The sequence below is a fragment of the Lepisosteus oculatus genome, chromosome 27, assembly GCF_040954835.1.
Source record: "Lepisosteus oculatus isolate fLepOcu1 chromosome 27, fLepOcu1.hap2, whole genome shotgun sequence".
In the NCBI taxonomy this organism is placed as follows: Eukaryota; Metazoa; Chordata; class Actinopteri; order Semionotiformes; family Lepisosteidae; genus Lepisosteus; species Lepisosteus oculatus.
In genome coordinates, this window is record NC_090722.1 from 6,725,558 (window position 1) to 6,739,460 (window position 13,903).

Here is a 13,903-nt window from a genome sequence, read left to right on the forward strand (position 1 = left end):
GACAGGGGTCTCTGCAGGGGCTGTCCTGTGTGCGGTGTGCGTGTATATACGTGTCTCTCACCCCTCTCTCCTCTCCTCCCTCTCTCCTCCTCTCCTCCATCCTCTCCTCTGTCTCTCTGTCCCTCCCTCCTCTCTCCTCTCTCCTCCATCTCTCCTCTCTCTCTCTGTCCCTCTCTCCTCTCTCCTCTCTGTCCCTCTCTCCTCTCTCTCTCTGTCCCTCTCTCCTCTCTCCTCCATCTCTCCTCCCTTTCTCTGTCCCTCTCTTCTCTCTCCTCCATCTCTCCTCTCTCTCTCTGTCCCTCTCTCCTCTCTCCTCCATCTCTCCTCTCTCTCTGTCCCTCTCTCCTCTCTCCTCTCTCTGTCCCTCTCTCCTCTCTCCTCCATCTCTCCTCTCTCTCTGTCCCTCTCTCCTCTCTCCTCCATCTCTCCTCTCTCTCTCTCTGTCCCTCTCTCCTCTCTCCTCCCTCTCTCCTCTCTCCTCTCTCTCTCTGTCCCTGCCAGGTCCTGACGTGTCCAGAACACGACCAGGAGAAGCTGCACTTCTACTGTAAGTCTTGCCAGCGACTGCTCTGTCCTCTTTGCAAGCTGCGCCGGGCCCACGCCGGCCACAAGATCACCCCGGTCGCCAACGCCTACCAGGCTCTGAAGGTGGGTATGACACAGCACTGAGGAATGGGGTGGTAACCCCAGAGATCACCGGTCCAGTTTGGGTCACACTGTAACCCTACAGTTCAGAGATTGCTGGTCCAGTCTGGGTCACACTGCAACCCTACAGTCCAGAGATTACCGGTCCAGTCTGGGCCAGGTCACACTGTAACCCTACAGTCCAGAGATCACTGGTCCAGTCTGGGTCACACTGTAACCCTACAGTCCAGAGATCACTGGTCCAGTCTGGGTCACACTGTAACCCTACAGCCCAGAGATCACTGGTCCAGTCTGGGTCACACTGTAACCCTGCAGTCCAGAGATCACTGGTCCAGTCTGGGTCACACTGTAACCCTACAGTCCAGAGATCACTGGTCCAGTCTGGGCCGGGTCACACTGTAACCCTACAGTATGTTTGTCAGAATGACAAAATGGAGGTTGACAGAGGGAAAAACAGAAATGAGTAAATTTAAGTGAAAGGACAACAGGGTACAAGGAACACTGTAACAGTACATCAGCTATAGAACAAAATGGGACTAAAGTCCGTCATCAACTTGTTGACCTCTCTGCTCACCTGCAGGACAAGATAACCAAGAGTGTCGGCTACATCCTGTCCAATCAGGAGACAGTGCAGTCCCAGATCACACAGCTAGAGGCTGCCATCACTCAGACTGAGGTTGGGCCCTTCTGCCTCTCCCTTCTTGTCTTCCTCTGTGCTTCCCCGGCGATGTGAACGAGCCCTCTCTTTCTTCCCGTCTCCCCCTCTCTCACTCCCTCTCCCGGCCAGATGAACAGCGGCTCTGCGCGGGAGCAGCTGTGCCAGTCCGTGCGGGAGCTGTGCGCCGCGCTGACCGACAGGCAGGGGGTGCTCCTGCAGGCCCTGGACGGGGCTCGGCTCAGGCGGGTCGAAGCTCTGACGGTCCAGGTCACGGAGAGGCAGTCCCTGCTGGAGCACGCTGGCCTGCTGGCCTTCTCTCAGGAGCTGCTGAAGGAGACTGAGCCTCCCTGCTTCCTACAGGCAGCGCGGCTGACTCACAACAGGTCAGAGAGAGAAGGACTGCAGCACTGCAGACTGGTGTCCAGACTGACACTCTACAGCTCAGAGAGAGAGACTACAGCACTGCAGACTGGTGTCCAGACTGACACTCTACAGCTCAGAGAGAGAGACTACAGCACTGCAGACTGGTGTCCAGACTGACACTCTACAGCTCAGAGAGAGACTACAGCACTGCAGACTGGTGTCCAGACTGACACTCTACAGCTCAGAGAGAGAGACTACAGCACTGCAGACTGGTGTCCAGACTGACACTCTACAGCTCAGAGAGAGAGACTACAGCACTGCAGACTGGTGTCCAGACTGACACTCTACAGCTCAGAGAGAGACTACAGCACTGCAGACTGGTGTCCAGACTGACACTCTACAGCTCAGAGAGAGACTACAGCACTGCAGACTGGTGTCCAGACTGACACTCTACAGCTCAGAGAGAGACTGCAGCACTGCAGACTGGTGTCCAGACTGACACTCTACAGCTCAGAGAGAGACTACAGCACTGCAGACTGGTGTCCAGACTGACACTCTACAGCTCAGAGAGAGACTACAGCACTGCAGACTGGTGTCCAGACTGACACTCTACAGCTCAGAGAGAGACTACAGCACTGCAGACTGGTGTCCAGACTGACACTCTACAGCTCAGAGAGAGACTGCAGCACTGCAGACTGGTGTCCAGACTGACACTCTACAGCTCAGAGAGAGAGACTGCAGCACTGCAGACTGGTGTCCAGACTGACACTCTACAGCTCAGAGAGAGACTACAGCACTGCAGACTGGTGTCCAGACTGACACTCTACAGCTCAGAGAGAGAGACTACAGCACTGCAGACTGGTGTCCAGACTGACACTCTACAGCTCAGAGAGAGAGACTACAGCACTGCAGACTGGTGTCCAGACTGACACTCTACAGCTCAGAGAGAGAGACTACAGCACTGCAGACTGGTGTCCAGACTGACACTCTACAGCTCAGAGAGAGACTACAGCACTGCAGACTGGTGTCCAGACTGACACTCTACAGCTCAGAGAGAGACTACAGCACTGCAGACTGGTGTCCAGACTGACACTCTACAGCTCAGAGAGAGACTGCAGCACTGCAGACTGGTGTCCAGACTGACACTCTACAGCTCAGAGAGAGAGAGACTACAGCACTGCAGACTGGTGTCCAGACTGTCACTCTACAGCTCAGAGAGAGACTGCAGCACTGCAGACTGGTGTCCAGACTGACACTCTACAGCTCAGAGAGAGACTACAGCACTGCAGACTGGTGTCCAGACTGACACTCTACAGCTCAGAGAGAGACTACAGCACTGCAGACTGGTGTCCAGACTGACACTCTACAGCTCAGAGAGAGACTACAGCACTGCAGACTGGTGTCCAGACTGACACTCTACAGCTCATAGAGAGACTACAGCACTGCAGACTGGTGTCCAGACTGACACTCTACAGCTCAGAGAGAGACTACAGCACTGCAGACTGGTGTCCAGACTGACACTCTACAGCTCAGAGAGAGACTACAGCACTGCAGACTGGTGTCCAGACTGACACTCTACAGCTCAGAGAGAGAGACTACAGCACTGCAGACTGGTGTCCAGACTGACACTCTACAGCTCAGAGAGAGACTACAGCACTGCAGACTGGTGTCCAGACTGACACTCTACAGCTCAGAGAGAGACTACAGCACTGCAGACTGGTGTCCAGACTGACACTCTACAGCTCAGAGAGAGACTACAGCACTGCAGACTGGTGTCCAGACTGACACTCTACAGCTCAGAGAGAGAGACTACAGCACTGCAGACTGGTGTCCAGACTGACACTCTACAGCTCAGAGAGAGAGACTACAGCACTGCAGACTGGTGTCCAGACTCTCACTCTACATTCTACCTCTCTACTCGTTCTCTCAGGCTGTTGAAAGCGATAGAGTCCCTGCAGTGCTTCTCTCTCTCTGCTGATCCCTCTTTCCGGCATTTCCAACTGGACGTCTCCCGAGAGCTGAAACTGCTGAACACCCTGGAATTCATCCGGGGTAAGAAGGAGGGAGAAAGAGGTGTTGGGGGACAGGAGAGGGAGGGAGAGGGGTTGGGGGGCAGGAGGGAGAGGGAGAGGAGTTGGGGGGCAGGAGGGAGAGGGGTTGGGGGGCAGGAGGGAGAGGGAGAGGAGTTGGGGGGCAGATGGGAGAGGGTTGGGGGACTGGACAGGCAGGGAGGGTGAAACTCTTCAACAGGGCTGTTCTGACTCTCCCTCTCCCCTGTGTCTCCTTTCCCTCTGTCTCCCACACACACTTCACCTCTAATTCTCCTCTCCTCCCTACCCTGTCTATGCACTCCTTTCCCATCCCCATCCCCATCCCTCTCTTCTCCCTCCTCCTCTCTCCTCCTCCCTCTCCCAGCTCCCCTGGCTCCAGTTATTGACACCCAGCGGACCCTGGCCTACGACCAGCTCTTCCTGTGCTGGCGGCTGCCGCAGGACTCCCCCCCCGCCTGGCACTTCACGGTGGAGTTCCGGCGCCGCGAGGGGCGTGGTGGGGGGGTGCTGCGAGGGGGCGGGGGCGGCGCCCCCCGGGGCTGGCAGCGGCTGGAGGAGGTGGGCGGGACGAGTGCGGTGATCGAGCGACTCGAAATCGATTGCATGTACGTCCTGCGGGTGAAGGGCTGCAACAAGGCGGGGTTCGGAGAGTACAGCGAGGAGATCTACCTGCATACCCCACCTGCACCAGGTAACACTGACGCTCACCTGAGCCAGGTAACACTGACACACACCTGAGCCAGGTAATACTGATACACACCTGAGCCAGGTAACACTGACGCACACCTGAGCCAGTTAATACTGATACACACCTGAGCCAGGTAACACTGACACACACCTGAGCCAGTTAATACTGATACACACCTGAGCCAGTTAATACTGAAGCACACCTGAGCCAGGTAACACTGATGCACACCTGAGCCAATTAATACTGAAGCACACCTGCACCAGGTAACACTGACGCTCACCTGAGCCAGGTAACACTGACGCACACCTGAGCCAGGTAACACTGACACACACCTGAGCCAGGTAATACTGATACACACCTGAGCCAGGAAACACTGATACACACCTGAGCCAGTTAATACTGATACACACCTGAGCCAGGTAATACTGATACACACCTGAGCCAGGTAACACTGACGCACACCTGAGCCAGTTAATACTGATACACACCTGAGCCAGGTAACACTGACACACACCTGAGCCAGGTAATACTGATACACACCTGAGCCAGGAAACACTGATACACACCTGAGCCAGTTAATACTGATACACACCTGAGCCAGGTAATACTGATACACACCTGAGCCAGGTAACACTGACGCACACCTGAGCCAGTTAATACTGATACACACCTGAGCCAGGTAACACTGACGCTCACCTGAGCCAGGAAACACTGACACACACCTGAGCCAGGTAATACTGATACACACCTGAGCCAGGTAACACTGACACACACCTGAGCCAGGTAACACTGAAGCACACCTGAGCCAGTTAATACTGATACACACCTGAGCCAGGTAACACTGACGCTCACCTGAGCCAGGTAATACTGATACACACCTGAGCCAGGTAACACTGACGCTCACCTGAGCCAGGTAACACTGACACACACCTGAGCCAGGTAATACTGATACACACCTGAGCCAGGTAACACTGACGCACACCTGAGCCAGTTAATACTGATACACACCTGAGCCAGGTAACACTGATACACACCTGAGCCAGGTAACACTGATGCACACCTGAGCCAGGTCATACTGATACACACCTGAGCCAGGTAACACTGACACACACCTGAGCCAGGTAATACTGATACACACCTGAGCCAGGTAACACTGACACACACCTGAGCCAGTTAATACTGATACACACCTGAGCCAGTTAATACTGAAGCACACCTGAGCCAGGTAACACTGACACACACCTGAGCCAGGTAACACTGACGCACACCTGAGCCAATTAATACTGAAGCACACCTGAGTCAGGTAACACTGATGCACACCTGAGCCAGTTAATACTGATACACACCTGAGCCAGGTAACACTGAAGCACACCTGAGCCAGGTAACACTGATGCACACCTGAGCCAGGTAATACTGACGCACACCTGAGCCAGGTAACACTGAAGCACACCTGAGCCAGGTAATACTGATGCTCACCTGAGCCAGTTAATACTGATACACACCTGAGCCAGGTAACACTGAAGCACACCTGAGCCAGTTAATACTGATACACACCTGAGCCAGGTAACACTGAAGCACACCTGAGCCAGTTAATACTGATACACACCTGAGCCAGATAACACTGTCACACACCTGAGCCAGTTAATACTGATACACACCTGAGCCAGATAACACTGTCACACACCTGAGCCAGTTAATACTGATACACACCTGAGCCAGGTAACACTGATGCTCACCTGAGCCAGTCGAGATTGTCAACACTTGTTGCCGGTTAAACTCTCCAGCACCATCAGCGATCTGAAATGATTAACTCGTCTCTCTCTCTCTCTCCTGCTGTCAACCCATCTCGTCTGTCTGCATCCCAGTGCGATCCTCTCATCCCTCTCTCTCTCTCTCATCCCCATCTCCACCTGCCGAGATAATCACTCCATGAATATTTCAACAGCGCGGTTCATTCATTAGGACAGGGCCCTAATGAACGCGTGTTAATTATTCAGGGAAAAAAAAGACAAATTGTTCTCTGCTGCCATCTTCCGAAGAATGTCGAGCTCGGAGTGCTCCCCCCCTCCCCCCGCTTCCCTCGCTCCCTCTCTCTCTGAAAGGTCCCTGCTTTTTTGTTTTCCTAATTGTACTCTTTCCTGCACTTCTTTCCTCCCTGCCTGTTTTCCTCTCTCCCAAATTCTTCCTTTCCCCCTTTTCTGAACTCTCCCGTTCTCTTTTATACCTCCTTCTCCTCTCTACCTCCTCTCTCTCCCTCTTCTCTCTTTCTCATTCTCCTCTTTCCTGCCTCTCTCTCTCCTCTCTCTCTCCCTCTCCTGTCTTTCCTGCCTCTCTCTCTCCTCTCTCTCTCCCTCTCCTGTCTTTCCTGCCTCCTTCCCCTCTTTCTCCCGGTGGAAGTCTCCTTTCCTCCTCTCTCCCTCTTCTGCTCTATCCTATCTTTCCTCTTCTCCCCTCTCCCTCCTCCTGTCTTTCCTCTCCCTCCCTCTCTTCCTGTCTCTCCTCTCCCTCCTCTCAGTGCTGAATTTCTTCCTGGACTCGCGCTGGGGTTTCCATGGCGACCGGCTGGTGCTCGGTAAGGAGCAGCGCGGCGCCCGCAGCGTGCCCGGGGTGCCCCTGCTGCAGGCCGCCGACCGCGCCCTCACTTCCTGCCACCTGACCTCTGACCTCCTGATCGGGGACGTGGCCGTCACGCAGGGGCGACACTACTGGGCGTGCGCGGTGGACCCTGGGTCCTACGTGGTGAAGGTAAAGGTCATCACGGGGCGCAGCGTTCCCCAACGAGCCCGGTCTCGTTAACATCACGGCAGTCAGGAGCCTACGAATTCAGTCAGTTCACTGGAAAGTAGAAATAGTCAAGAATGGGATGAACACTAACGAGTATTAAAGTGCCTTTAAAGATTACACAATGGTTTGTGGGAGGATACCTATAAATAATCCGTCTGTTCCAGGTAGCACTGATACACACCTGGGCCAGGGATCTGTGATCTATACCTGAGCTAGGAAATACTGACACACACCTGAGTCAGGTAACACTGATACACACCTGGGCCAGGGATCTGTGATCTACACAGAGCTAGGAAATACTGATACACACCTGAGTCAGGTAACACTGATACACACCTGGGCCAGGGATCTGAGATCTACACCTGAGCCAGGAACTGTTGATACACGTGTACTGGGAGTGTCACCGTCCTGCTCTCTCTGTGCCGCAGGTGGGCGTCGGCCTGGAGGCCAGGCTGCAGGAGTGGTTCCATCTGCCCCAGGACATGGCCAGCCCACGGTGAGAGAGAGAGAGGGTCGTTCCTCTTCATGCTTCAGTTCCCCACCTGCCCCCCCTTCTCTTTCACCCTCTCCCTCTCTTGCCCCCCTGTCTCCAGGTATGATCCGGACAGCGGCCACGACAGCGGGGCCGAAGACGCCACGCTGGACTCCCCACCCCCCTTCTGCTTCCTCACCGTGGGCATGGGCAAAGTGCTGCTGCCCCAGGGGGTGAACAACTGCCCCAGCAACGCCACCAGCCCCCGGGACCCTCCCTCGCAGCCCCCCCCGCCGACTCCCCACAGCCCCCCCGCCATCACGGCTCCCCTCCCTCCCCGCCTGGGGGTGTGCCTGGACTTCGAGAAGGGGCGTGTCTCCTTCTACGACGGGGTCTCGCTCCGCCTCCTGTGGGAGGGGCCGGTGGATTGCTCCGCCCCCGTCTGCCCAGCCTTCTGTTTCATCGGGGGAGGGGCTCTGCAGGTGCAGGAGCTGGTGGCCAATCGGAGCGCGGAACAGCCCCCTCCCAGGAGGGTCACCATCCAATCACGAGCAGTGACTAACCTGGGCAATTGACCCCTCCCCCCCCAGCGGACAGAGAGACTGACCGACACAATGGCCTTGGGATTTTTGGACAGTTCGGTAGAAACAAAAAAAAAAAACGCCTCCAAAACACCTCGTTGGGAGGATTCTGTGCCAAAACTACGGACTGATCCGAAATTCTTTTTCCCACAGGAGCGTGTAAGGAAGGCTGGCAGTGGTTTTGAGCGTGTGTTATCGGGGAGGGGGGCGGTGGATGGGACTGTACTGTTTTTTCTAAGTGCTGCCTTTCTTGTCCGCCGGGCGGTCGTCTGGTCAGGGGGTCTGCCGTGACCTCTGTGACAGGACACTCGGACAGCGGACCTGCCCTCCGTGGCCACAGGAAGTGGAACTTCTTTCCTAATTAGCGAATTCTTAAATTAATGAAGGGACCCCACGGGGGTCAAAGTTAACCTTCTGGAATGGGGGGGATGCAGGATGATGCTTTCATAGGTAATTTCTTCTTACTGCTATAATTATCATCGTTAAGATCGTTACTATTTTATTTAATGTTTCTCTTATAATTCTCACCAATAATGAATTAGCTTACTGATGACCAGCTCCTCATTCTTTAGACAACTGAGAAGCGATACTGCACCTGAATGAACTCTAGACTGTAGCATTTTGGAATCTTATTTTGATGATCGTCACAGTGGCAGATATTTTAAGGATAAAATAAAAACGAAAGAGTAATTAGACAACAAAACTGATTGTGTTGTAATTTTTTTAGTTATTATACTATTTTGGAACTGTAACCCCTATGGTAACAGACTATAGCTCTTATTGTAACAGGACTGTTCTACTGCACTGGGACTGTAGCTCCTATTGTAACAGGACTGTTCTACTGTACTGGGACTGTAGCTCCTATTGTAACAGGACTGTCCTACTGCACTGGGACTGTAGCTCCTATTGTAACAGACTGTTCTACTGCACTGGGACTGTAGCTCCTACTGTAACAGGACTGTTCTACTGCACTGGGACTGTAGCTCCTACTGTAACAGGACTGTTCTACTGGACTGGGACTGTAGCTCCTACTGTAACAGGACTGTTCTACTGGACTGGGACTGTAGCTCCTATTGTAACAGACTGTTCTACTGCACTGGGACTGTAGCTCCTATTGTAACAGACTGTTCTACTGCACTGGGACTGTAGCTCCTACTGTAACAGGACTGTTCTACTGGACTGGGACTGTAGCTCCTATTGTAACAGGACTGTTCTACTGCACTGGGACTGTAGCTCCTATTGTAACAGGACTGTTCTACTGCACTGGGACTGTAGCTCCTATTGTAACAGGACTGTCCTACTGCACTGGGACTGCAGTCCACGGTATGTTGTGTAGCACGGGAGGTGCACAGCCAGTTTCAGGAAGTGTTGTACCTGGGCAAGGTAAGAGTTCAGGTGTGTCTGAGCAGGCACTGCCACGCCTGCCTGACTTCATAAACATGGCAAAGTCTGTTTAACAATAAACTGCTCTCATGGTACTGCACCCAGGACTGGAAATACGAGCTGCAATTATACAGACAGAGGGACGCACAAACAAACAGGTAGTTAAAGAGACAAAGATTGTATACACAGAAGTCTGCATCACTCTGTTTCTCTGCATGTGGAGACACACAGACCTGTGAGAATCCATGTGGCCTGGGAATTTGTGTTACTGTGACAACTGTACCACAGAGCAACACAGGGTAACACTACTCTAACAAACACAGGACTGTCACACACACTCAGACCTGTGAGAGTGTACCACACTGACGGCACAGTACCGTGCTGGGTGTGTCCTCTGGAGGGTGTGGGAGGAGAGGAGGAGGAGAGTGGAAGATCTCTATAAAAGACACACAGTCCTCTCTCTCCCTCAGTCTTCCCCTTGGCAGAAAACGAGAGTCTCTCCTTCGCTAGACAGGTAGGATTGCGTGGGGGGGTTGGGGAGGGGTGAGGGGGGTCTTCACAGCCCACAGCCACATTCTCAGCAGGTAGGGGGAGTCTGGAACTTGATCCCCTTTATTCCTGACAGCGGAGTGGGGCGACATCACAGTAAGAGCTCAGTGAAGATCTGGGGTACAGCGGGAGAGAGGGGGGTGATTCCGTCTCTGTAGCTCAGCAAAGGGAGGAACACAGACTAGTGTCAGGCTGCTCGGGACGAAATGGGTGTCGGTTCTGTCTAATGGGGCCCGACTGATGACTGGACTTGTGCCTGTAAATGTGTTGTCTTGTCTCATGAGGGGGAGAGTGAGTTAGCATAATCTTCTTCATCATCACACCTGTGGAGTAACTGTACAGACTCTCAGTCCAGCTCCTCTGTATCTTCACATGAACACTCCTTCATCATCATCAGAGCTGGAGAGTCACTGTAGAGACACTCAGTCCAGCTCCTTTGTATCTTCACACTAACACTCCTTCATCATCATCAGAGCTGTAGAGTAACTGTACAGACACTCAGTCCAGCTCCTCTGTATCTTCACATGAACACTCCTTCATCATCATCAGAGCTGTATAGATCATACAGACTCTAAGGTAGAGAAGAACGACAGGTATTTAACACTGGTGTAAATGGCTTCAGTCTCACCATGCCTGTTTCTACGTTATGGTCTCCAGGTGTTATTATCCCAAGCCTGCTGGCTGGGCTCTTTCACTCCGAGGGGGTGCCCTTTGGGCACTGGGAGTAGCCGGAGTGTCACTGTCACCATTGTCATCATTGTCTGTTCTTAATTATCTATTGCTACAGAGATTGTTACTGTTCCTCGGCTGTCACCTGGGATACTGTAGACACAAAACAGACGTACTGACAGACAGGACACACACAGGCTACCTGTCTGGCAGTCTCCCAGATAGACAGGACGTGCAGAATGGACATACAAAGAGTTTACACGGACAGGACACACAGACCGACAGAAAAAGAGATACAGACAGACTCACATGGATATAGACAAGCAGAAAACAGAGAGACACAGACAAATACAGAAATTTGATTATTTAGACATACAGACACAGTAAAATAAAGGAAAGACAGACAGGTTAAGAGAAGAACAGAGGGGGGTGCTGGGTTCAGGGTTTGGTGTATAAAACAGGTGGGTAGCTCAACACAAACACCTACCCCAGAAGCCTGTGCACCTCACGTACTCTAACACACGCAGGCTCTCATATACCACTGGCTGGACCTGACACACTGCATTCCTGAGAATGACCGAGCATGCCTAATGAACTCACTTGATTTTACTGCGCTGTGATTTTACACTGCTCCCACTGAACTTTACTGCAGTGTGTTATGCTTTTACCCTGGGCTTTACAGTACTGTACTGTGCTTTAGTGTAATTTGACCCTCTCTCTGGGCATGTAAAGGTGTTTTGTGAATTCAGGCCCAGGGCAGGACACTGGGATTGTCTGAAACCATCTAGGTCGTCACTGTTAATGAAACTCCTCCTCTGTCTGCAGTCACTTCTCTTGCCCACAATGACAAAACTCAGCCTGACGGCATGTCTGCTCTTCATCTGCCTGGCCTGGCCCTCCTCTACCTCAGGTATGTGAGTACGCAGCATGCCCCAGTCCGACAACATACTGTTCTTTTTTTCTTGACAAACCCTGCAACTGCACACAGGAGAGGTGAGGAAGTGCAGGCAGACTCCGCCCACGTGCCCGCCTTCCTGCCACTTATCTTTAAACATGTCACAGGTAGACCCGCCCCCAAAATGTAGCTTTCGCACTGATTGGAGGGGAGGCCCATCCCTCACTGGCCACACCACATGCCTGCATGGAGCCTGCAGGGGGCACTGTGTCATTGAAAACCATGGCCATCTAATCCCATCCTTCATGCTTGGGGAATCCCAGTCACAGTGCGCTAGAGACATCACCCAGACTCGAGCCCTCAGTCTCGGGTGAGTGCTTTCAGGCCATCCGGGTCTAGTCCTGTTGGTTCTGCTGGTGCTGGCCCTTGTCCAGCTGCTGTCCCTGCTGGTTCGGTCACGTCTGACTGACTCGGCTGTCCCCTCCACACTCCTGTCCAGCAGCCCTGTCGCCCCTGGAGCAGGCCATGTCCACTCTGAGGGATGTGTTTGTCCAGTACTCTGACAACCAGAGCAGTCTGACCCGGGAGCAGGTGCGCGCTCTGCTGTCCAACGAGATGAGCAGCAGTGTCAAGGTCAGTGAGTGGAGCACCTCGCTCTTCTGGCTGTCTGACTCCCTACCTCCCTGTTCCTTTCTCTGTCTCTCTGTCCTGCCTCTCCGTCCCTGTCTGTCTCCCACCCCTTGTCTTTCTGTCCTGTGCCTGTCTGTCTCCCTCCATGTCTTTCTATCCTGTGCCTGTCTGACTCTCTCCCTCCCTGTCTGTCTCTCTGTCCTGTGACCATCTGTCTGTCTGTCTCCCTGTCTGTGTCCTGTGCCTGTCTGTCTGTCTCTCTCCCTCCCTGTCTCTCTGCCCTCTGCCTGTCTCACCCTGTGCATGCCTGTCTGTCTGCCTGTCTCACCCTGTGCCTGTCTGTCTCGCTGTCCTGTGCCTGTCTGTCTTGCTCCATGTCTTTCTGTCCTGTGCCTGTCTGACTCTCTCCCTCCCTGTCTCTCTGTCCTGTGCCCATCTATCTGTCTGTCTGCCTCCATGTCTCTCTGTCCTCTGCCTGTCTCACCCTGTGCTGGTCTGTCTGTCTCTCTCCCTCCCTGTCTCTCTGTCCTCTGCCTGTCTCACCCTGTGCCGGTCTGTCTGCAGGAGCTGAACCTTCAGCTGCTGGATGAGCTGATGGGCTACGCGGATGTGGACATGAGCGGGTCTCTGGACCGCCAGGAGTACATCCGGCTGGTGACGTACATCAGCATGAAGTGAGAGTGGACCCCGCTGTCCGGGTAACCCCCCAAAACAACGAGTCTATAGCCTGTCTCACCTGCTACCTGCTCCAGGAGTGCTGAGCTCCCTGGCTGTAGAATTGGGACACTCCTGGGCTCTCCAGTCCATTCCTAGACCTTCTCATTGTCTCCCTGAAACAAGGAGCGACTACCCCTGAAACCTCTGTAACCTTTACCTGTATTCTCAGACTCCAATAAAAGCGTCCTCTTACCACAGGCTGAGCGCCTCTTGTCATTTATTATTAATCTGCTTGTTTTAACGGCCCTACTGCTTGGCTGACTTGTCAAGTTGTGTGCAGAGCTCAGGAGTCTCCACTAGAGGGCGCCAGAAACCCGGCAGCAGCACCATCAGGGCGCAATAAACGCAAATGGCCACAGGGGGGCTTCAAGAGCCGACACGCTGACCAGCAGCGGCCGCTCGTGAAGGAATTCGATTTCCTGACGAGGGTCGCTTTCCGAGGCTGTGCAGCTCAGCGTGTTGGGTTTTTTTTTAGGCCCACGCATCTTACAGGTACCGAGGCTTTTCTTGTGTGTGCACAACTCAGTACCACAATCACACAGCACCACACAGTTTTGAGCCATTGCTCACGAGCAATTCCTGAAAGGCTATCTGCATTTTCAAAACCGCAAACGCAAAAAGTGAATGCCTGCCTTCAAAGAAAGGTGACAGGAGGGCAGGAATGCAGATATTCCTGGAGATATTAAACCTTTTCTCTCCAGAACAGGAAAAAAAAGCTTCTGCACATCTGTCCAGGACACCTGTCTGTCTAAACTAGGCTCCCCCACACACGCCTACTCGTCAATACATCTGGAAGAAAATTCTCATCTCCTCAGAGA

At 53.3% G+C, this 13,903-nt stretch overlaps 1 protein-coding gene across 1 annotated transcript; it reads left to right on the plus strand.

The window, feature by feature from the left end:
• Positions 1–501: 501 nt before the first annotated feature.
• Positions 502–8,939, plus strand: trim46b (tripartite motif containing 46b; the record flags this gene model as incomplete). Its single annotated transcript, XM_069185209.1, is given in 8 exon segments — positions 502–648; positions 1,226–1,321; positions 1,433–1,686; positions 3,597–3,718; positions 4,082–4,408; positions 6,921–7,150; positions 7,618–7,685; positions 7,783–8,939. Coding segments are annotated over 8 exon segments (1,698 nt in total), but the record flags the coding sequence as incomplete, so codon positions are not given.
• Between the last annotated feature and the right edge of the window lie 4,964 nt (positions 8,940–13,903).